This window comes from Sporothrix brasiliensis (assembly GCF_000820605.1).
Source record: "Sporothrix brasiliensis 5110 chromosome Unknown Cont17, whole genome shotgun sequence".
NCBI lineage: Eukaryota > Fungi > Ascomycota > Sordariomycetes > Ophiostomatales > Ophiostomataceae > Sporothrix > Sporothrix brasiliensis.
In genome coordinates, this window is record NW_024467136.1 from 984,688 (window position 1) to 1,005,647 (window position 20,960).

General features: G+C 56.3%; 9 protein-coding genes across 9 annotated transcripts; 5 read left to right on the forward strand and 4 right to left on the reverse strand.

The window, feature by feature from the left end:
* Positions 1 to 1,474: 1,474 nt before the first annotated feature.
* Positions 1,475 to 3,167, forward strand: SPBR_02667 (cyclopropane-fatty-acyl-phospholipid synthase; the record flags this gene model as incomplete). Its single annotated transcript, XM_040760970.1, has 2 exons — positions 1,475 to 2,995; positions 3,057 to 3,167. The coding sequence occupies 2 exons, from the start codon at positions 1,475 to 1,477 to the stop codon at positions 3,165 to 3,167; spliced, it is 1,632 nt and encodes a 543-aa protein (XP_040620275.1).
* Positions 3,168 to 3,342: 175 nt separating this feature from the next.
* Positions 3,343 to 4,485, reverse strand: SPBR_02948 (uncharacterized protein; the record flags this gene model as incomplete). Its single annotated transcript, XM_040761251.1, has 1 exon — positions 3,343 to 4,485. One exon carries the CDS (start codon positions 4,483 to 4,485, stop codon positions 3,343 to 3,345), a length of 1,143 nt encoding a protein of 380 aa, XP_040620276.1.
* A 590-nt stretch (positions 4,486 to 5,075) lies between these two features.
* Positions 5,076 to 6,656, forward strand: SPBR_02719 (histone acetyltransferase HTATIP; the record flags this gene model as incomplete). Its single annotated transcript, XM_040761022.1, has 1 exon — positions 5,076 to 6,656. One exon carries the CDS (start codon positions 5,076 to 5,078, stop codon positions 6,654 to 6,656), a length of 1,581 nt encoding a protein of 526 aa, XP_040620277.1.
* A 212-nt stretch (positions 6,657 to 6,868) lies between these two features.
* Positions 6,869 to 8,362, reverse strand: SPBR_02758 (aminotransferase; the record flags this gene model as incomplete). Its single annotated transcript, XM_040761061.1, has 1 exon — positions 6,869 to 8,362. The coding sequence occupies one exon, from the start codon at positions 8,360 to 8,362 to the stop codon at positions 6,869 to 6,871; it is 1,494 nt and encodes a 497-aa protein (XP_040620278.1).
* A 1,732-nt stretch (positions 8,363 to 10,094) lies between these two features.
* SPBR_02422 (NADH dehydrogenase) lies at positions 10,095 to 12,413 on the forward strand (the record flags this gene model as incomplete). Its single annotated transcript, XM_040760725.1, has 2 exons — positions 10,095 to 12,318; positions 12,394 to 12,413. 2 exons carry the CDS (start codon positions 10,095 to 10,097, stop codon positions 12,411 to 12,413), a joined length of 2,244 nt encoding a protein of 747 aa, XP_040620279.1.
* A 495-nt stretch (positions 12,414 to 12,908) lies between these two features.
* SPBR_02314 (c6 zinc finger domain containing protein) lies at positions 12,909 to 15,719 on the reverse strand (the record flags this gene model as incomplete). The annotated part of the gene is made up of 5 exons (XM_040760617.1): positions 12,909 to 13,966; positions 14,031 to 14,554; positions 14,623 to 15,261; positions 15,335 to 15,406; positions 15,547 to 15,719. 5 exons carry the CDS (start codon positions 15,717 to 15,719, stop codon positions 12,909 to 12,911), a joined length of 2,466 nt encoding a protein of 821 aa, XP_040620280.1.
* Positions 15,720 to 17,264: 1,545 nt separating this feature from the next.
* SPBR_02782 (nucleolar protein 53) lies at positions 17,265 to 18,713 on the reverse strand (the record flags this gene model as incomplete). Its single annotated transcript, XM_040761085.1, has 2 exons — positions 17,265 to 18,486; positions 18,562 to 18,713. The coding sequence occupies 2 exons, from the start codon at positions 18,711 to 18,713 to the stop codon at positions 17,265 to 17,267; spliced, it is 1,374 nt and encodes a 457-aa protein (XP_040620281.1).
* Positions 18,714 to 19,510: 797 nt separating this feature from the next.
* Positions 19,511 to 19,931, forward strand: SPBR_03338 (uncharacterized protein; the record flags this gene model as incomplete). Its single annotated transcript, XM_040761640.1, has 2 exons — positions 19,511 to 19,583; positions 19,786 to 19,931. The coding sequence occupies 2 exons, from the start codon at positions 19,511 to 19,513 to the stop codon at positions 19,929 to 19,931; spliced, it is 219 nt and encodes a 72-aa protein (XP_040620282.1).
* Positions 19,932 to 19,966: 35 nt separating this feature from the next.
* On the forward strand, positions 19,967 to 20,451 carry SPBR_03313 (Rab family, other; the record flags this gene model as incomplete). Its single annotated transcript, XM_040761616.1, has 2 exons — positions 19,967 to 20,093; positions 20,165 to 20,451. 2 exons carry the CDS (start codon positions 19,967 to 19,969, stop codon positions 20,449 to 20,451), a joined length of 414 nt encoding a protein of 137 aa, XP_040620283.1.
* Positions 20,452 to 20,960: the final 509 nt, after the last annotated feature.

A 20,960-nucleotide genomic window follows, 5' to 3' on the forward strand; every position in this document is an offset into this window, starting at 1 on the left:
GCTGCACACCCCAGTTTATGTCCTTAGGGGGGCTTGACAAGTGTGGGCCGCCCAAACAACGACTCCTTTGTCATTGCCGTCCCGTTCACCTTAATCAACAGCACCGCCCCCAAGCCAGACATTTGTTTTTGTTTCAGGCTTGCCCACGACCACTGCCGCTTCACTCTCGTGTTTCCGTTCTCCTCTTTTCTCTCCCCATTTTTCCCCACTGCACACGTCTGCGTGGCGGTCTGTGGGTGTTGCATCGTCTCTGCCCGCATTGCATCAAAACCCCCAGCCGCCAGCATTCTAGCGCAATTAAACCAGGCGGCGTGTGCGCAGACTTGGACCGTCCAGGAGGCGATACGAATGATACTTGTCTGTCGTTGGCCTGCCCCTCGATCGACAAACAGATGGCCGTCTATGTCAAGCGTTGGGACCGACGCCGTCGATGACCGCCTAGGCTGCCTTACTGTGGCCGACACGAGCCCAGGGCGAGGAGTTGCGTGAACTATGGGGGCACGGAGAATGCGGGACGCGATCTTCTGTCTCAAGACTGCCCGGCAGCTTCGACGTCAAGCGCCTGGCTTCTCCCCTAGTCACCCCTGTTCTGGGTTCGGGCCCGTCTTTCGAAAAGCTTCTAGGCAGGCATCTGTAGCCATCCTGGCTCGGCAACGTCCACTTCCGACCTATTTTGAAGCCTGTCTTTATTATGCTGTTTTGTTTTGCAATACTAACCCCCCTTGTCTGCTTTCTTCCATCCCTTTACTCTGCTGGTGAGAGGAAAACATGTTGTATTTCGTCTTGCCTTCGAAAAAGCTCTAGTGGGCTTTAGGCCTGATAGTGTCCTCCTATGACGACGTCTGCCACGTCTCAACGGAGATTTAATTCCTCACTTACACATATTCACGCGATTGGATTCAGCAATGGGCCGATTCAGGCTCGCCCTGGAACTTTGAAGCTTCACACATAGGGCAGTTCTTCCCGTCGACAAACGGTAACAAGTGTTGACACTGAATAATAGCAGAACAAACGCACTCTAGTGTCAAGCGAAAGCCAGGGTCGTGGCAGGACGGGGAAAAAAAAAAGAGAAATCACCGACAGGTCATTGTACCCCGGTTTCGTCCGTGCAGCTCACAAATACAAACCACAAGACACGGATAGCGGATAGACAAGACAACGCGGAGGACAAGATGCGGCAGGAAAGAGGCCCCAACTTATAAGCATAAGGAGTGCTATAAGACGGCCAACTGTGTGTACCGCTGTTGCAGTCTCTCCTCTCCGAGCTCGGCCTGTGTCGTGTGCCCTTTTCTTTTTGACCAAGTGTTTCCTCTCTGGGACGTGTCTTTTTGTACCTGTTTGCGACGTTGTGTTCATTGTCGTCTCAAGTAATTTTGTTGACGTTTGCTGGCTGTTGATTTCCCTCCCACCTTTTTGGCCCAATATCTCGCAATCGTCCTTTCATACGTCTTCACCTTTGGATATCACACACATTATGATATCGTCATTGTTACCAGACATGGTGGCCCGGCCGCTGGCCAAGAGCACCGAGCTTGTCCGTAGCGCGGTGGGCAGTCTCACCTGGGGACCTGGCATCGCTATTGCGAAGCCGACAGTGATGGCGGTTCTCGAACAGATCGAGATTGGCACTCTGATTCTGGTAGACGAGCCGTCAGGCACGCGAGATGTGCTGGGGGAACATGTACCGCTCGGCGCTGTTAAGGCGAACGGAAGTGGCACCAAGACGAACTGGGCCAAGGCCAATGGCGTGAAGGTGAAGGTGAACGATGCCAAGGTGAATATCGTCAATGGCGTCAACGACATCAACGGCATCCACGGCTTGAGCGACAGCGACAGCGACAGCGACAGCGACAGCGACAGCGTCCGTGACGCCAACCACGACTACAACAGCCGCTCAGCCACGACAGTACCACGGGTCGAGCTCGTCGTCCACAGCGAGGCCTTTTGGATGCGTGTCTTCCTCTTCTCCGACATGGGCTTCGCCGAGGCCTACATGCTGGGCGAGATCGAATGCTCAGACCTGGCCGCCTTCTTCCAGCTGTTTATCCTGAACCGTGACCGCCTTGGGAACGGGAACACGCGCCTAGCCTCGCTCTCGCGCGGTCTGGCCAGCCTGGCACGCACGACCAACACGCTCTCCAACGCACTGCTCAACATTTCGGCGCACTACGACATCAGCAACGATATGTTTGCCGCGTTTTTGTCGCCGGACATGACATACTCGTGCCCGATATGGGCGGCAACGCCGACGACAAAGAAAACAAACGGAATCATCGTCTACGATGAGCCGCTCGAAGAGGCCCAGATGCGCAAGCTGGACCGCTTTATTGACGGCGCCCGCCTCAAGGCCACCGACCACGTGCTTGAGATTGGAACTGGTTGGGGCTCGCTGGCCATACGCGCCGTCCAGCGCACAGGCTGCCGCGTCACAAGTCTCACGCTCTCGCGCGAGCAAAAGACGCTGGCCGAGGCACGCATCGCCGCCGCCGGGCTGGCGGACCGCATCACGGTTCTGCTCAAGGACTACCGCACCCTGGCGGCTGAGGCGGCGGCCGACGGCGGGCGCACGTACGACAAAATTATTTCTATTGAAATGCTTGAGGCTGTCGGCCAGGAGTACCTGGCGACGTACTTCCGCTGCATCCACAATCTGCTGAAGCGCGATGGCAGCGGCATCGCCGTCTTCCAGTGCATCACCATGCCCGAGGGCCGCCACGCCGCCTACTCCAAGACCGTGGATTTTATCAACCACTACATCTTCCCCGGCGGCTACCTGCCCTCGACGACGCAGCTGCTGCACCACATCACCACCGAATCAGCTGGCACGCTCATTGTCGAGCACATCGAGAACATTGGCGGTCACTATGCGCGCACGCTGCGGCTGTGGCGCGAGAATTTCCTAGCACGCTTTGACGACACGATCCGGCCGGCGCTGCGGAAGGAACACGCAGGCATGTCGGACGCCGAAATCGAGGTGTTCCGGCGCAAGTGGGAGGTATGTCACTGCCGTAATGTGGCCATGTTCCCTCGTTGTGTATCACGACTGACCTTTTTAGTACTACTTTACCTACTGCGAAGCTGGCTTTGTGACCAAGACGCTGGGCGACGTGATCATAACTGTCGGCCGTGAAGGCGCATTGGAGTTGATGGAGGGCATTCCACTGTGAGGGTACATTGGCATTAGCTGAAAGGGAATCATCAACATGACTATGGCTATGAATGGGGTATGCAAACAAATGATAGACTAGACGCCAACATGAAATGCGCTGAATCTGGAAACATTGTTCTCTCTTCCTCCCTCTGTCCCTCTGTCTCTTTCTCCTTCCAACGTTATCTTCGTGTTCACCTCTTCTTCTTTTTGCCTCCTTTGCTTTTCGTTGCGCCCGACGTCGGCTCCGGTCCAAACTTGTTGGCACACTCCACGTCAAACGCCGGTTTGTGCTGCCGGAACAGCTGCATTGTCACCCGCGCGTCCTCGACACTCGAGTGAGCGCCTCCCTGGATCTCAATGCCCAGAATTTCCCGCGCCAGCACCCGCAGTGCCGGCTTGGGCCCGTGGCCGTACTTTTTGAAACCGGAAAACTTGGCCGTGTCCCGGATCAGCCGTGGCGGGTGGCTCAGGCCCAGCACCGTCAGATCGTGCTTTACGTCGTGCCCGACAAGGATGCGCGTCTCCTTTTTGGCTCCGCCTACATCGTCCTCCCCCCGCAGCAGATCCTCGATGGCGGTCCGCACCTCTTCGAACGGCCGCGCCAACCGCAGATGCCGCGCCGACACACCGCTGACATGTGTCCGCCAGTCCGTTACCCGTTGCCCTGCCTGTGGCTTCACAAACGAGTCGTACACCTGCCGCCCAAAGAAATCCACCACGCTGACCCGCGCCAGCGCGTCGTCCCGTCCGTCCGCGCCGACGCCCACCATCTCGCAGTCCAGCGCAATGTACTTGCCGACCGCTAGGTCGGGCGTGCGACCCGCGTTTTCACGGTCCGTCACGGCGGACGAGGCTGCTGCTGCAGTGTCGCCCACGGCGGCCGCGCCGACCTTGGCCCGGCCCCCAGACAGCGTTGACGTCGCTACACCGCCCAGCCCGTACGCCTGCGCCATGTCCTCGGCCGAAATGTCGTGGTCCTCGGCCCACAGCGCCAGCGACGGCGTGATGCCCTTGGGCAGCATCTGGCCCTTGCCGTTGTGGTCGTAGGCAGCCTCATTGGATAGCTTCGACGACTGTGCCACGCCCATTGTTTTGGGGCTCGTTCTAGGTTTTGTCTTTCCGGTCGCAGATGCGGTTTCTGGCCGAGACCTTTTTGCCGGCGGTCTGCCCTTGCGCGCCGAGTCCTCGCCGCCGTGTGGTCGTTTCTTCCCCGCTACCGCCTTCGCTGCCGGCTTGGCCGCCGTCTTCGGCTTGTCTGCCGCCTTTGGCTTGGACGGTTCTGCCTTGATTTGGGCCTGCAGCTTCTTCCAGTTGGACGACAATTGCGCGGCCATGGCGGATTCTTGTGGTGGAGCGCTGCTTTGGTCGCGCCCAGATATGTGCCGCTTTCTATAAAATCATGGCGAGTCCGTGTGGAACATGAATAAATCGTAGGACTGCTGCTGAGTATCTGTTGTGCTGGTTTTGTTGTTGGACTTCTCGGAATCGTCGAAATTTCATGGAAAGTTTGAATTTAGTATTTATTTTGCGGTTTAATTTTAATCCAAATGCCGGCAGAATTTCAGCCTTTCCAATAGCGGTGCAGCTTGCTCGCCCGCAGTCATTCTTCAGGGCTTTACTAGCCTCGGATTGGTCGGTTCAGAACGACCTGTGGTGGCAAGTGCGACTCGCCTCTTCTGTCGCCTTCCTATTTTAGCGTCTTGTTCTTCCCCTCGCCAGAGCTACAGGGCCTAAAAATCTACAACATTCAATTGCATCGTCGCATTTTCCAGCTCCATCACCAAATCTCAAAATAAAATTGACAGTGCTGTGCAGCAATTTTCATCGACGTTCGGCCACGCGCCACCCATTTTCATCGCGATTTCACCGCCTCTCATCGCCAAAAATCCATACCAACCCTCGTTTTCATTTGCAGACGCCTACGATGAGTCCCCACGCCGCTGTCGGCTCCAGCGAGCCTCGCGAGCGTGGCAAGGCGACACCCGAGACGCTGAAGATTGGATGCATTGCCATGGTGCTCAAGGACGGCGTCGCACGCCGCGCCGAAATTCTCAGTATCCGTGACAAGAAGAGCGGGCGGCACTATTACTGCAACTTTGACAACTTCAACAAGCGTCTCGACGAGTGGGTGCCGGTGACGCGCATCGACTTTACGCAGGACGTCGAGTGGCCCAACCCGGAAAAGGACAAGCCCAAAGACGCCAAGAACAAGAAGACGACGGCCGCTGCACAATCCAAAAAGGCCGCCATCGCCAAAAAGACCGCCCAGAAGCGCCTCGGCAAGCGCGAGCAAAGTACGGCATCCGAAGCCAGCACGCCACATCCGTGGACAGAGTTTGTCGAGTCGCAGCACAAGGGCACCCCTGGTGGCGAGGACGGCTCGGAGGACAAGGCCACCGGCACAGACACGGGCGCTACATCGACGCCAGCAGCGACGGGTGGAGCGTCCAGCGAGGATGCGGCGGCGGTTGCCGCTGCCAATGCCGAAGACGCGGCCAACGGCGATACGAATGCGGCGATCCGCGCCGAAGCCGCCGCCAGCCTGGCTGCTGCGGAGGCTGGTGACAAGAGTTTCAGTCGCGAAGAGGAAGTCGAGAAGCTGCGGACGGGTGGCTCTATGACGCACAACCCGGCCGAGATCTCGCGTATTCGAAACATCTCCAAAGTGCAGTTCGGCAAGTTCGACCTGTACCCGTGGTATTTCTCGCCGTACCCAGAGGCGTTTAGTATGGAGGACGTGATTTACATTTGCGAGTTCTGCTTGGGCTACCACGGCGACCTCAAGTCCTACACGCGCCACCGTGCCAAGTGCACGCTGCAACACCCTCCCGGCAACGAGATCTACCGCGACGACGACCTGTCCTTTTTCGAGATTGACGGCCGTCGCCAGCGCACGTGGTGCCGCAACCTGTGCTTGCTGTCCAAAATGTTTCTGGATCACAAGACGCTCTACTACGACGTGGACCCGTTCTTGTTCTACGTCATGACGCAGCGCGACGAAAAGGGCATGCACCTCACGGGCTACTTTTCCAAGGAAAAGGAGAGCGCCGACAACTACAACGTGGCGTGCATCATGACCCTTCCACAGTTCCAGCGCCGTGGCTATGGCCGCCTGCTTATCCAGTTCTCGTATGAGCTGTCCAAGATTGAGGGCAAGCTGGGCTCGCCCGAAAAGCCACTGTCCGATTTGGGTCTGCTGGGCTACCGGCAGTACTGGACCGAGAGCATCATCAACCTGCTGCATGACTACAACGAGCGCGACGACCGGTGCAGCATTGAGGCCATTGCAACCACGCTGGCCATGACGACACAGGATGTCGAGCACACTCTGCAGGCGCTCAAGATGCAGGTATACCACAAGGGCGAACACAAGGTTGTCATTCCGACCCGCTTGCTTGAGCAGCGCCAAGTCATCAAGAAAAAGAACCGCCGTGTCATTATTCCGAGCCAAATCCAGTGGAAGCCGCCTGTGTTTACGGCGGCGTCGCGTACCTGGGGATGGTAATTCTGTTTTCGCTTGTAGGACTTCCCTTCTACGCGGTTTCTTTTGTGCTACTTTATGTTGGTATTTTAGCGGGTTTGTGTTTTGGATAAGGCTCCTGGTAGTATTTTTGGTTTGTACAATAAAAAAGCGATACCCGGTTTTACTCAGTACGTCAAGTGGTTCCAAATATTTGTGCCTGTTTTGCCGTATATGCATATACATGTCTGTCCAAATCATTTAAATGCACCTGCGTCGATCGAATTCGATGCCTTTGCTCGCGGCTGGTCCCAGTTGCGCAGCACATGTGCCAGCCGTTTCACGCCCTCCACAATCTTCGCCTCGTCCTCCCACGCGAAACATAGGCGGATATGGTCGTCGAATTGCGCGCTTTCTTCGTCGCCCTTGACCTCAAAGAGTGGCCCCTCTGCAATGACGAGGTTTTCGTCAGCGAGTGCCCGCTTCGAGATGGCGGCCGCGCTGATGTCCGTCCGGCGCAACTTGAGCCACAAAAAGTAGCCGCCAAACGTCGCCATCGTCGACGACGGTCCCGTAGGCAATGCGCCGCACTTGATGTCCAGGAACTCGCCCAAGTGTTCCTGGACAGCCTGTGCCAGCAGGCGGTGTCGCCACTGCAGTGCGGGCCGTGCTACCTCCCGAAGATGTCGGTCCAGCTCGCCCGTGTGCATCAGCACAGCAATCGTAGCGGCACTAAACTGGCTGGGTGCACCGCCGCTCTTGGTACTGCCTGTCTGTGCTAGGCCGTACGAAAACGCCGGCGTCGCCTCAACCCAGCCCGTGCGCATGCCTGGTGCCACGATCTTGCTGAAAGAGGCGTTGGAGATGGCGTTGCCGAAGCGCCGGTCTTGAACGTCTCTGCCGTCGTTCTCGTCGTCCTCGGCACGCGGCAGCATGCGGTCAACGTCGACAAGGCGCGGCAGCGGCGACGGCAGTGCGACCGACCCCTGCTTGTTGGCCAGGACGGCGTCTGCATGCGGCACATCCCACTGCAAGAAATCGTAGACGTCGTCGGCAATCAGCAGAGCATCGTATTTGCGCGCCAGACGCACCAGCTGCTCGCGCCGTGCGACCGTCATGCTGCTGCCAGACGGGTTGGACGATGTCGGCACTACGTATACCACATGGCGGTAGGCCTTGCGGTCTGGTGCCAGGTTGGGCTTGTAAGAATCCGACACAGGCGGGCGAGGTCCAAACTCTTGGAATCCGCGCTCCAGCGCCTCTACATCGGTACCTTTGTCGTCTTCGGGCACGGCACGCAACCGGCCTGCGAAACCCGAATCTTCAAAGATGGGACACATCAAGAAGTAGCACGGCGCCGACACCCAGATACAGGCCGTGTAGGCCGGGTCCGTAAACGACTGCAAGATGCACGCCGCGTTTTGGCTTGCGCCGCCGGTAATGCAAATGCGGCCAGGGTCGTTGGGCACGCCGTACGCCGAGAAAAACCGGCTCAAGTATCTGGCCAGCAGCGCGCGCAGCGGCTGAAAGCCCGCGTCGGGGCCGTACTGCAGGCTGCTGACGGCCATGTCTGAGTCGGCCAGGACATCAGCTGTGGCTGCCTTCAACTGGGCAACCGGCAGCACAGATGGTGCTGGCCATCCACGGAGGAGGTTGATAAGCGGCTTGGTACCGGGGTCCAAAGACCCCCTATCCGATACCGAGGTCCTGGCAGGCCGCATGGCGCTAGGCTGAAGGGGAATGACCACCATGGACGCGATCGTAGACAGATGGCAAGTCGAGGCTGATGAAAGTTGTGACGAGAGGACTTGGGAGATCTCCAATATTTGCCAAGTTTCAAGTCCAAGTGCTGGTTGATGTGGAGGTTACGTAACGCCGGATCTCGATGTCGTGCTTTGCTAACCGCAGCGTTGGCAAGGGATATAAGTCACAGGCAAGTGCCATGAGCGCGCTCGGGTGCAGCGTCTCAAAATGTCTGTCCGGACAAGGCTCGCCTTGCAGAAAATGGACTACATGCCATGTCCGACGACCTCAGAGGCTGTTGTGGGTGTTTTATGGCGTGTTGTTGGTCTCATTGGTGAAGAAGGCGTGAGCCACGCTATCTTTCCAGTTATCGCCACTAAACGGCAAGAACAGTGAGGCTGTCCCGCTGGATTCAAGACGCCGTTTGCCGCCGGCTTCTACACTGAGGATAAGCTTCGCCTAGTTATTTATGCGACTTGGATATAAACCGCATTCACTCCCGATACATTCTCTTCGACACAAAGAGACAAGGTCGCTTCATTTAAAGCAGCACCGCCTCACGGGCTCGGAGCCAACTCCAGGTGTTGGCTGGACTGGCCGACAGTGTCAGTGTCCAGTTCAACAAAGCCAATCGCATTGGCAGCTCTGAAGAATGCCATTGCTCTCCTGCAGCAAGCATCACGCAGACGAGTCAGCACCAGAAGCGCTGGAAGCACAATCGGCGATGCATGCAAAACTGAAGACGAGGTTTGCGATCAGACGTAACTGTGCATGGCTCCGCCCCAGCACATGCAAATAATACCGCATTGTAGCCCATCGCCGGACGCGCCTTTCTTCATTGTAGTTTAGCATCCTTGTCGAGACTTCTCAACTACCAGGCTGATGACGTTCACTGTCCCGCTTCAAGCCCCAGCTGCCATAGTCCAGTCGGCCCCTCCTCAGCCATGCCAACCCCACTGTTGATTGAAAATATGACCTAATCACCTTGCTCAGCGCTCCAGTGCTGCCAGTCCCGTATATTTGCCCCACTCCCAGGGAGTCGGTTTGCTGACAGAGGCACAAAATTCACCCCGAATGGGGCAAGAGCGCCACCGCGTTCGCGCAACGGCGACTGGGAAAGCGCGAAGGGTGCGCCGGAGGCAAAGACGGCTTACCGAGTGGGTAGTAACCTATCGTACAGTGAGGCAAGACGTATTACAGCGAATATTTTCAGTTGGCTCTCCACTGGAGCTTCCGTCACCGGCCCGGTCGTGCCTTCTTAGACCAAGGAACTCGCCGTAGTGCCACCGCTCCTAGTTCCGTCGCTCCTGCTGTGCTGTTGATTGTTCCTGCCCTACATATTTGTCACTTCGTTGCCGCTCAATAGCCTCTCCCCTCTACGTTTATTTTCCTCTTCCCACCTCTCCTTTTTTGTCGTCTCTCGTTATTCTCACGATCCCCGGCGTTCCTTTCTCACGGCATGCTTCTGAGGGCATTGGCTTCGTCACTCGCATCGCACTCGGCTTCCCACTAGCGACTCGAGCCTATCCCGCTCACGATAGCGGCCTTCATCAAGATCGTGCGTCGCGCGCTTTTTCAACGGTGACATCATTCTGCCGTTGTTTCCAGTTTCTGCCAGCCTCTTACATCGTTTGCGGCAGACCAAGGAAAGTAGCTCTCGTTTCGCCTCACACAAACTGCCGTGGCCGCAATCTAGACAAGTCGCAGAGCGCTGTGCTCTGTCCATCTCCCGTCTTGGTCATGACCGGCGCTCCTCTTGTTTCGCGGGGCAGCGTGGTCCTGCGACACAGCCTCGCGAGACCGGTAGCCCTTTGCAGCTCTCTGACTTCGTCCTCCGCCATCATCCCCACCTCCTCGTCGGTCGCGAAGCTCTCGGCCTTGCATAGTGGTGCCACGTCCCGCGCCTTTTCCCTACGAACCTCACGGCGTGCGCCGGTTGCCCCGCCCAAGAATGGTGCGAGCCTCGTCAACGCCGCAGCTCGCCAGCCGCTGCCGGCGCAATTCTTCTTCTCTCGGCGCCCTGGAGCCGCTACGTCGATAACCAGCTCCAGCACGATCGCCGCGATTCGGAATGCTTCGACGAAGCCTGAAAAGCCTACGAAGGACGCCAATCCCGCAGCAGCTACCAGTGCGGCTCCTGCCGCCAAGCTGGGCGGCCACACGTTCAAGAGCTTTACGCAGTTAGCCCTCGCATGGATCGGTGGCTCGTTCGTTTTCATCACCTTGGGCGTCGTGGGTTTCTTCCTCTATGATGCAACGACCTACAAGGAGGGCGCCGATCTCGAGGACATTGCCGTTCCCCAGCTTGCCCTCAACCCGCGCCGCGGCGGTCCAAAGAACTTGCCCCTATACGAGGTGCAGATCGATGACTCCGACTGCGAAGAACGCCTCAAGACCAAGGACAAGCCCAAGCTAGTGATTCTTGGTGGTGGCTGGGGCAGCGTGGCCATGCTCAAGGAGCTCAACCCGGACGACTACCATGTGACGGTCATCTCGCCTACAAACTACTTTCTCTTTACGCCCATGCTTCCGTCTGCCACTGTTGGTACGCTTGAGCTCAAGTCTCTGGTCGAATCGATCCGTCGCATCCTCAGGCGCGTGAATGGCCACTTTTTGCGGGCCCGCGCCGAGGACGTGGAGTTCTCGTACAAGCTGGTCGAAGTGTCCCAGGCGGACCAGAAGGGCAACGAAACCCGTTTCTACGTGCCCTACGATAAGCTTGTGATCGCTGTTGGCTCCGTTACCAACCCGCACGGTGTCAAGGGCCTCGAGAACTGCTTCTTCCTCAAGGATATCGACGACGCTCGCAAGATCCGGAACAAGGTTGTCCAGAATCTCGAAATTGCCTGCCTGCCGACCACACCCGATGAGGAGCGCCGGCGCCTGCTGTCCTTTGTCGTCAGCGGCGGTGGTCCTACCGGTGTTGAGTTTGCTGCCGAACTCTACGACATGCTCAACGAGGATCTGATCAAGAACTACCCGCTTCTGCTCCGGAACGAGATCTCTGTCCACCTCGTGCAGAGCCGCAGCCACATTCTGAACACATACGATGAGACCGTTTCCAAGTACGCGGAGGAGCGCTTCCTGCGCGACCAGGTCGATGTCCTGACCAACTCCCGCGTCAACGAGGTGCGCCCGGATCGCATCATCTTCAGCCAGAAGACGGACAATGGCGAGATCATCAAAAAGGAGCTACCCATGGGCCTTTGCCTGTGGTCGACCGGACTGTCCCAGACCGAATTCTGTCAGCGCCTGGCTGCCAAGTTGGGTGCCTCGCAGACGAACCGCCACGCCCTCGAGACTGACACGCACCTGCGTCTAAACGGCACCCCCCTTGGTGACGTGTATGCAATTGGTGACTGCAGCACGGTCCAGAACAACGTGGCCGACCATATCATCAGCTTTGTCCGCAACCTGGCCTGGAAGCACGGCAAGGACCCTGAGACTCTCGAGATCCACTTTGCCGACTGGCGCAACATTGCGGCCGACGTCAAGAAGAAGTTTCCGCAGGCCGTGGTCCACCTCCGTCGCCTCGACAAGCTGTTCTCTGAGTTTGACAAGGACCATTCGGGCACCCTCGACTTTGGCGAGCTGCGCGAGCTGCTGAAGCAGATCGACAGCAAGCTGACCAGTCTGCCGGCGACGGCCCAGCGCGCACACCAGCAGGGCCAGTACCTCGCGCGCAAACTGAACAAGGCGGTGCGGGCGTCGCCTGGTCTGCACGTCAACGACATCCAAGACGGCGATCTGGATGCTACCGTATACAAGGCTTTTGAGTACCACCACCTGGGCAGTCTGGCGTACCTGGGCAACTCGGCTGTGTTTGAGCTGGGCAACTACAACGTCTCTGGCGGCCTCTGGGCTGTTTACGCATGGCGCAGTGTGTACTTTGCGCAGAGCGTCAGCATGCGGACGCGCATTCTGCTGATGATGGACTGGTTTAAGCGTGGCCTCTTTGGCAGAGGTAAGGACCATCCTTCCTTGACTTGCATATATCTATGTTTTGCGTGGAAATATCTACTAACTTTGTTGGCAATAGATCTGATCAGCTTCACCTAAAGTTCTTCAATGGGGTCTTTTCTACCTTTTTGCTGGCGTTCAATCTTGGGATTTTGTCTATTTTTTTCGCCATGAGTATGTGTCCTGTTTGCTACGATTTTCGTTTGATTCTGGTGATTTCCTGCACTTTTTGTGCACTCTCCTGAGCTAGAGTAGAATACATCTTCTTTTAATTCAGAGCTGGCAACGGATGATCCCAAAGCTGGCTTTGACAATTTTTTCTCTTTACTCCGGCCTTGCAGTTTCCATGCACTGCCGTATAGAGACAAAGAAAGAGGAAAACGAAGTCATAAAATGAGAAAAAAACAATCATCTATAAATCCAAACACGTACCAAAACTAAATCCCGGTGGTATATAGCGAATGACGTGGGAAAGTCCCGAAATCAATAAAACCAAAAGTAACCAAAAATTTCCATATAAGCTAACCAGTGAAAGCAAAACACAAAATTTAACAAAATCGAAGAAGCAAAAAGAAAAAAAATCCGGTAGACGCTTTAAAGAGTAAACCAAGGCGAGTTTGTAGACGATTGCGGGATGTTGGAAAACAGCTCCGCCGACTGGTCGGCGGACCACGGCGGAATGGCTTCGTTGGTCGCAGCCACGCTACCAGCCAGTCTTGGATCAAGGGGCGGCACATATCCACTACTGCTGGCCGACGTAGAGATGTTCATGGGGTCGGGAGACAAAGAATGGCCAGGAACGGCATTGGGGTGCAAAGCAGCGGACACGGGTGGACCAGTCATGGAGCCGATGGCGCCGGCAGCACCCGGCTGCTCGGTCCCAATAGCGGTTGGTGTCTCCGGCGCGTTTTCCACGCACGAACTGAGCGCCTGGATCATGCTGTGGACACTGTTCGCGGCAAAGTGCGGAATACCCTCCATTGCCTTGTCCACACCGGTCGCACACTTCTCGCGCACCATGGTCGTTCCCTCGCTGATCCAGAAAATGGGTGACACGTCCAGCTTGGCGTTCTCGTGGGCCTCGACCTGGCTAATTTGCTGGGGCGTGCCCGTCTCGCTGTTGACGTGCTTGTTGTACCAGTCGAGGCTGAGTTGGAAAATGTGCTTCATCTGCCAGAAGAGGTCCTGCTTCTCCACTTGGCCCGTACCGGACGAGCCGCTGCCGCTGGTCATGGCATCGGTCATAGTCACAAGCGACGCCATCTTGCGCTTTGATGCCTCGAGGTACCGTGCTACATCGGCCGCTTTGAGAAGGTCAGCGCGGCCTATAGCCATGACGCCCTGCTGGAAATTTTTGGTGTCAAACCCGAGACCAGCACGCGTGAGAATGAGGACGGCGTCGACGTGACGGCTGACTTCGACAATGGTGACGTGGCGCGAGTCGTCCTCGGACAAATCCAGGTAGCTGCGGATGTAAGCCTGTGCAGCGGCGACACACTTCATGAGAATTTCCAGGCGTATCGATGAGCAACACCAGTTGCAACATTGTGCGTTGGGTGTCACTTCAAGAAGAGCTTGATGTTCCGGTGGGATGCGTAGGGCGACCTCGTATATGACGACAGGAAGGTACATCATAGCGCACTTCAAAGCAGCTGTTTTTATTATTTATTTTGTTAGCGACTGACATACTCTGACCCGGTCACAACCAAAACGTACCATTGTCCCAGGATTGCGTTGTCATGGAGTTCCGCAGTGCATCGTACTGGCGCTCGAAATCCTTGACCATAGCTTCAATGTATCTCGCGTCCAAAGTGATACCCCCTTGGTCCAGGCTGCCAAAGACCCGGTCCACATCTTCAGAGAGTTTCCGTATTTGGACGTGGTAGGGCAGAAGATGGGTGTCGGACGGAATCTCGCGCGCATTGGTGAGGAACTGGACGGCCTGGTCCATCCGTCGGTCGTACTTGAAGTGCGTCGGCTTGCGGTGCGCCGTCGCAATGCTCGCCGAAACACAGTACGTGCCGAGGAAGGTACGTGCGCGCTCAATCTCATTGGCCATTTGCTCTGTCGGGGTGCGGCTGCTCCTGGGCCGCTGATCCAACGCCTGGTGGTGAGGCGCCATAAGGCTGTTGAGCGTGGGCGACATTGAGCTCGGAAGGTTGATCTCCACCGCCATCGTCACGGCGATCTGCGACAGCTGGTACAACTGGCTGCTGTAGGGCCGAAAATAATGATGATGCCTAGCGAAACTGTTAGTTATCTGAGCAGCAGGTTCCATGTCTTATAGTTGTCCGGCAACAGTCCTTACCAAATGCAGAAAATAAGCACGCTCTGGAGCAGGTCAAGGCTGTTGCGGGATTCGACGAGCATTGCCTGGGAAAGTGCCTTGCGGTACTCAAGGGCTAGTCGCGCCTGGAGAGACGTGTCAGCCGTTACCGTGAGGACGGCGAGAAGAACGTAAGGCCGGTCTCGGCGCATGTAACTCAGGGAAGCGTACGACGGCATTGCCACAAAGGGAAACTGCTTTTCCGAGTACGTTGTGAATTCGTCCAGGAGGACAGAGGCGAGCTCCTCCTGGACTAGGCCTCGGTCAATGACATCACCGTACGAGGCAGTCAGAGAGTGGCTGGAGTGCATTGCAATGGGCGCGCCAGAGCTATCGAGGTACGGCATTTCGTCAAAGTTGAGATCGAATCCGATGGGCGCAGGGTAGGAGATGGGAGGCAGGTTATTCAGCGGCTGCGAGTAAAAGTAACTGCTGCTCAGCGTGGAGGTCGCAGCAGGTGTCTGTTCAGACGGGCCTGCGACAGCCGACCCCGACAAAGATGCCACAGCAGATGCTGGCACGACAGCGCTGGACGAACCTTCTCTCCTGGACGAGATCAGCGCAATGAGGCCGTCCAGCTTTTCCTCGACATCCTTAACTCGAGTGCGACTGGTAGTAGTTCTACGTGTCAGTGGCAATGGACATCGATAAGCGGCAAAATCAAGAGCGCATTAGAGGGAAGTAGAAAACTTACGCCGTGTACTTGAGCTTTTTAGGACGCGCCAGAGCATTTTCAAAGTGGCACTCAATGCCGTGGCTCAAACACCTGTCCCCAGCACAGCGTCCCGTTAGTTGTTCGTTGGTAGTAGTATGTCGATCTCGTACAATCTCGTAAATATACACGGGGACGATCTGGGCTGGAAGGAAAGGGACGTGTCAAAAATGGGGGGCCGTATGAAGCATTACCTTTTGCAGTACCGTGTCTGGCCAGGGGTTCCATTGGGCGGTTCAACAACGCAACGGGCCTTGACCGCCCTGCATGCTTCGCAAGAGCGCCGGAGCGTCGTGGTCCGCTGCCGTCCATCCGCGTCTGGTGGAGGGGGCGTAGCGGCAGCACCTTCTCGAGGAGTGCCGGCCATGATGCACACTGCGAGCAACAAAGGAAGCAGCGGTCACGCAAAAGGATCCGGAGCTGGGAGCGTGCTTTGCTGCAACGAGACGCCGAAGCACGGCGAATTTCCACAAAGCAGGCTGCGCTAAGCGGAAACGGAACGTATTTGACACCTTCCAGTGGCGTGGAGGAGCGTCAAGGACTGCCAAAGAGGGGGTGCCTTTGGGCGTCAATAGGGCAACAGTAGGTGGTGTAGAGGGCGCGTAAATTCGTATATCTCCGTATATGTGCTTGCACATGCCAATGCGGGTGCTAGACGATAAAAAGATGTGCCGGCGTTGCGGTGGGAGAGAGCTCAAGGGCTTTGAAGTCAAATAATGTTCCGACGAGGGCGGCTGCAGCGACGCTTAAAAGGAACGTTGAAGTCTAGTGGAGATGTTGGGCAACGCCTTAGACGCGCGTGTAGTAGCTGGTGAGCACATGGGTCGTCAACCTGCGGCAACGAGTTGCCAACACTTGTACGAATTAAGCAACCGGCCATATTGCCTCCAAATCCGATGTGATATGGCCGGATCGACAGAGTTGCGCCGAGATTCCGGAATAGTGGGCCCTCTGTTTTGGAGACAGGCGACCGTCGTAGCGGCCATAGACTATCAGCACGCAGTGCACGAGGGCCCGTGTGCCGAGGGGCAGGTTACTGTGATATGATGCGGATGGAGAAAAGAGTGAGCAACCAAAGCAGCATAGGAAAAAACAAACGAAAGGACGGGACCAAAATGCTTCGCCATCGAGATAGGCAGCAGATCGCCAGTTGCGAACACGAAACGGAAGGTGAGACGGAGTTGCAGCGTTGTAGAGCGCGCACGGAAAGCGCGAACAAGATGATTCAAAGCCCGCCGAATAAGGAAGTTACATCACGTGCGGCAAAACAGGCATCATCACGACGAACAACGCCCGATTCCAAAGTAGACGAGAATACGGAGCCGGGGTGGCTGCATGGGTGGTTCTTGCCTCAACGGCCCGCATGCTATTTTTACAACCTGTTCCTAGATCTACGGACGAACAGCGATCGCGGCGGGCAGATACGGAGAAGGAATACTTTGCGTATGGAGCAGCCGGCGGGCTGCTAGCGCTAGGCAGGCAATGTTTCAGTGGCGGTCAAAGCAGCCGCAGGAACAGCCGCACGACATCCGACGCCAGGCAGAACAATTCGCAGCAACTTGACAGGCCAGACAAGCGACGGACTCGACGAGTTGTACAAAAATAACAATTGCTTTTGATAAAGATGCAGCATGCGCCAAGTGCGGAAGGGCTTGATAGCTTTGAAAGGGACAATAGACGACAGGGGCTAAAGCTTAAAGTCAAAAATAGAACACTGCGACCCAAGAAACCCACTTCCCCATAACGCCATTGAAAATAAATAGGCAGCAGAATAACAGTATATGCCGCACAAAAAAAGGTCTAGAAATGGTTTGAAAAGCTGTGAAAACGCGGGGAGAGATCCGAAATGGGTCTGTAAGGATCTGACAAATGTTGTCGAAAAGCACAGACTCCCGTTACACACATTGTCGTCTTAAAATAGATGGAAGTCTTTGTGAGCCCACTTCTCCGTGATCTTGGCCTTGGCCTGCTTCTTGAACGGCCGCTTGCGGCGCGCCTCCACCTTGCCGCGCACCAGCAAGCTGCGGTACCGGTCCTTGAGCAGATTGCCCTCGGGCTTCAGCAGACGTAGTGAGTCGGGCAGCTCATCCGGCAGCATGATCTCCAGGTCCTTCTCGGGCAGGTGGAACTTGCCCAGCTGCCGCCGCCGCAGCGCATTGTCGTCGCCGCCCTCCTCGTCGCTCTCGTCGTCGGATGAGCCTGCTGCCGCCGCCAGGGCAAGAGCCTGCTCGCGCTTGAACTTGTCCTCGGCGAGCAGCTTCTCAATGTTCTTGGCCTGCTCCTGCTTCCGCAGGGTCATGGCGTCGTGCCGCTTCTTGGCCTCGGCCTCCTTGCGGCGGTTCGCACGATTGCGCTGTGCCGGCGTCTTGCGCTTCGGCCGCTTGGCGCTGCCTGTGCCGTCGTTGTCCGTCTCAGCACCGCTCTGGAAGCCCTCCCAGGCGGAGTCCTCGTCCCACTGAGAGAGCGCCTCGCGCGCCGCAGCCTCGTCAGCCTCGGCCGCCGACCGTGCCACGCCCTCCATGCGGACGCGCTCGGCCTCCTCGTCCGCCAGGCGCTTCTTCTCAGCCTCGACGGCCTTGTTGCCCTCGAGCGTCAATCGGTTCTCGTAGTCCTCAAATGCAGGGTTGTAGCTCATGTCGCCTTTGGGCTTCGCGATGGCCGGGACCGCCTTGCCATTGGCCGCCAGCGATATGGGTGCGTGCTTCATTGTGGCGGGGACCTTGGCACCGGGAACGCGGGGGATGAAAGTGTACTTGTCGTCCTTGTCGGCCGGCAGGGAGGTGGCTGCGACGGCCTTCGAGGTCGGTGCTGCGCCCCACAGATCGTACGTCGCATCCTGAATCGTAACTGTTTCGGCGTGGTGTCCGTCGGCGACCTTCTTAAGGTGGGCCAACTCTTTCTGGGGCACGTAGTCTTTGCGCTGGCGCTTGGCGGTCAGGACACCGTCCGTCGTTTTGTTGCCGTTGTCTCCTGCCCGCTTCCGACCCGACACGGCTGGGACGGCCGACCGCTGTGCGAGAATCTCGTCGACTTTGAGCGTCTTTGTCTTCTTGGAAAGCTTCTTGGCGACCTCGAGGTCTCCCGTCTCTTCTATTTGGAAGAGGTCGGCCGATTCTGTCTCCTTCACCAAGCCACTGCGATGGGAGAACATAGTGTCAGCACGACGGGAGTATACAAACGGAGAGTCCTGCTTTTGTGTTTGTCCTTACCCCTTAATAATCTCTTCGTTACGCTCTTCCAGTCCCCGCTCCACCTCCGAGACGTCCACGTTTTTTCTCCATGCCTTTCTGCCCTTTCTCGACGGCTGCTTGTGTTGCTGCGGCGCCGAGTATGAGCCAGCCTTGGGTTGTATGACCGGCATCGCGGTGATGTGAGAGTCCCCTCGGTAATCGCAATTGCAAACTATGCCGCTCGTCGTCAAAATTGGATGGGATTGCTTAAAAAAAGGGCGTTGAAATCCTGTCTTCGCCGCTGCTGAGTTTGCTTGGTGTTTCTGCGTCTATCTCTGCGACTGCCCGTCTTTTTTTTCTGCCGGGTGGGGCTTCTAGAATTTTTGAGCCTTTTGCTAGCTCGATAAGAAGTTCAGACGATTTATCGCCACGTGATTGTCGTCGCTGAGGAATTAACGGCCAGTTCGGCATCCCTGGCGCGTCTTCACTGGCTCACTGGCTCAGTGGCCAAATCGAGGCCCCGAGTTTCTGTGTCAAGCCCAAGCCCAATCCAGACTCGCCTTTCCCCCCCTGCTCGCGCATGTTGGAATAAACTTTCGTCGACAGCGCCACAAAAGCGGTTGCCTCTTTCGACCTTTTTTTCCTCCTTCCTGTTCTTCGACGGGCTGCCAGTACTACTTTACGCTTTACGATTGACGATCCGACTGGCTCCTTCCTTCGATCTCGTCCGTCCGTTTTCTCTCCCTGCTCCTTCTTTTCTGGGGACTCCTGACCTCCCTTTCCGCATCTGCCTAGCCTTCTCCACAGTCGACGTCGACCAAAAGGGGCGCCATTGTGCCACCAAAACTTGTGCTGCTGTTTACCCCGTCTTAACGTTGTCACCAATTTCTGCTGCCCCGGGACCTCACTCGGCACTGCAGAACGACGTCTCGCACTCGACCTACTCTTCCTCTCGTTCCTTCGCACAACCCCCCTCACAACTGCAGTCATGGCGCAAGCCGCTGTGGGCGCGTCCTACAACAACCCGCTGAAGAAGTTCAAGTATGGAAGCCGTGGCAAGCGTTTCTTGAGCAGAATGAGGACAGTATACTGACTTTCTTCTTTTTGTCGCGCACCAGGCTGGTGTTCTTGGGCGAACAGAGTGGTATGTACACCGTGCTCGCCGCTGCAATTTTCAAAAGGGTGCCTTTGTTAGGCTGCTACCAAATGTCTGCGGTGATAGAAAAGACCCAGGACAAAGGCTAACCCGGGATTTATATGCAGTCGGCAAGACATCTCTGATCACCCGGTTCATGTACGACTCGTTCGACAACATGTACCAAGCGACGATCGGCATCGATTTTCTGTCAAAGGCAAGCAATCGGCGGTGTTGTGGCGTCCCGGCACTGGAATCGGCATCCGGCGGATAATATGGTATCATGGGCTAACTCGGGCGGCGCAGACAATGTATCTGGAGGACCGGACGGTGCGGTTACAATTATGGGATACGGCAGGCCAGGAGCGTTTCCGGAGTCTGATCCCCTCGTACATCCGCGACTCGAGTGTGGCAGTGGTTGTTTACGACATCTCGAGTAAGTCACGCATGCGCATTCCCCGGAAACAGTTACCAAACAGCTAGAGGGTGCTGACCGCTCGTCTACAGACGCAAAATCATTCCAAAATACGCGGAAGTGGATCGACGATGTCCGGGCCGAGCGCGGCAATGACGTTATCATTGTGCTCGTGGGCAACAAGACGGATCTGAACGACAAGCGTGAGGTCACCACGCAACAGGGCGAAGAGGAGGCCAAGAGAAACAACCTCATGTTTGTTGAGACAAGTGCCAAACTGGGGCACAACGTCAAACAGCTCTTCCGGAGAATAGCACAGGCCCTGCCTGGCATGGAAGGCACGGATGCTGCCGCGCAGGCGTCTAGTCAGAGTAAGTGACTTGTTCCCTTGTCTGGCTGCTACTTGTTGTCTCGAAGCAACCGTTTTGGCTAACCACTCATCCAGTGATCGATGTTCGGACAACGACTACCCCTACCAACCAAGACGGCTGCGCATGCTGAGCCAAATCAAAGCGTGCCGGGTCAACTGTTGTTGCATCGCATATACATAGCACTTGAGGGCAGGGTTGAACTACCGCACTTTTTCAACCCCAATCGCACAAAGTAAAGAAAACAAAACTATTCCCACCAAATCCATCAGTTCCGGCAGAGGTCATGCATAAATTAAACATTGTATAAGTAGCATGACAAACACCGACCAAGGGCGGTGAAATGCCGTGTGCTTTCTCTATAACTATACATCAGACGTCGCAGTCTTCTTTCGTTTCCCACTTAATAGCATTTTTTTTTGTTGAGATACGGCATTGTCACTACCGTTTCCTTTTGTTTATTCGTTTCTTGTATCAATTTATTCGTTTTCTCTAGTTGTAATCAAAGCCGGTGTGTTTG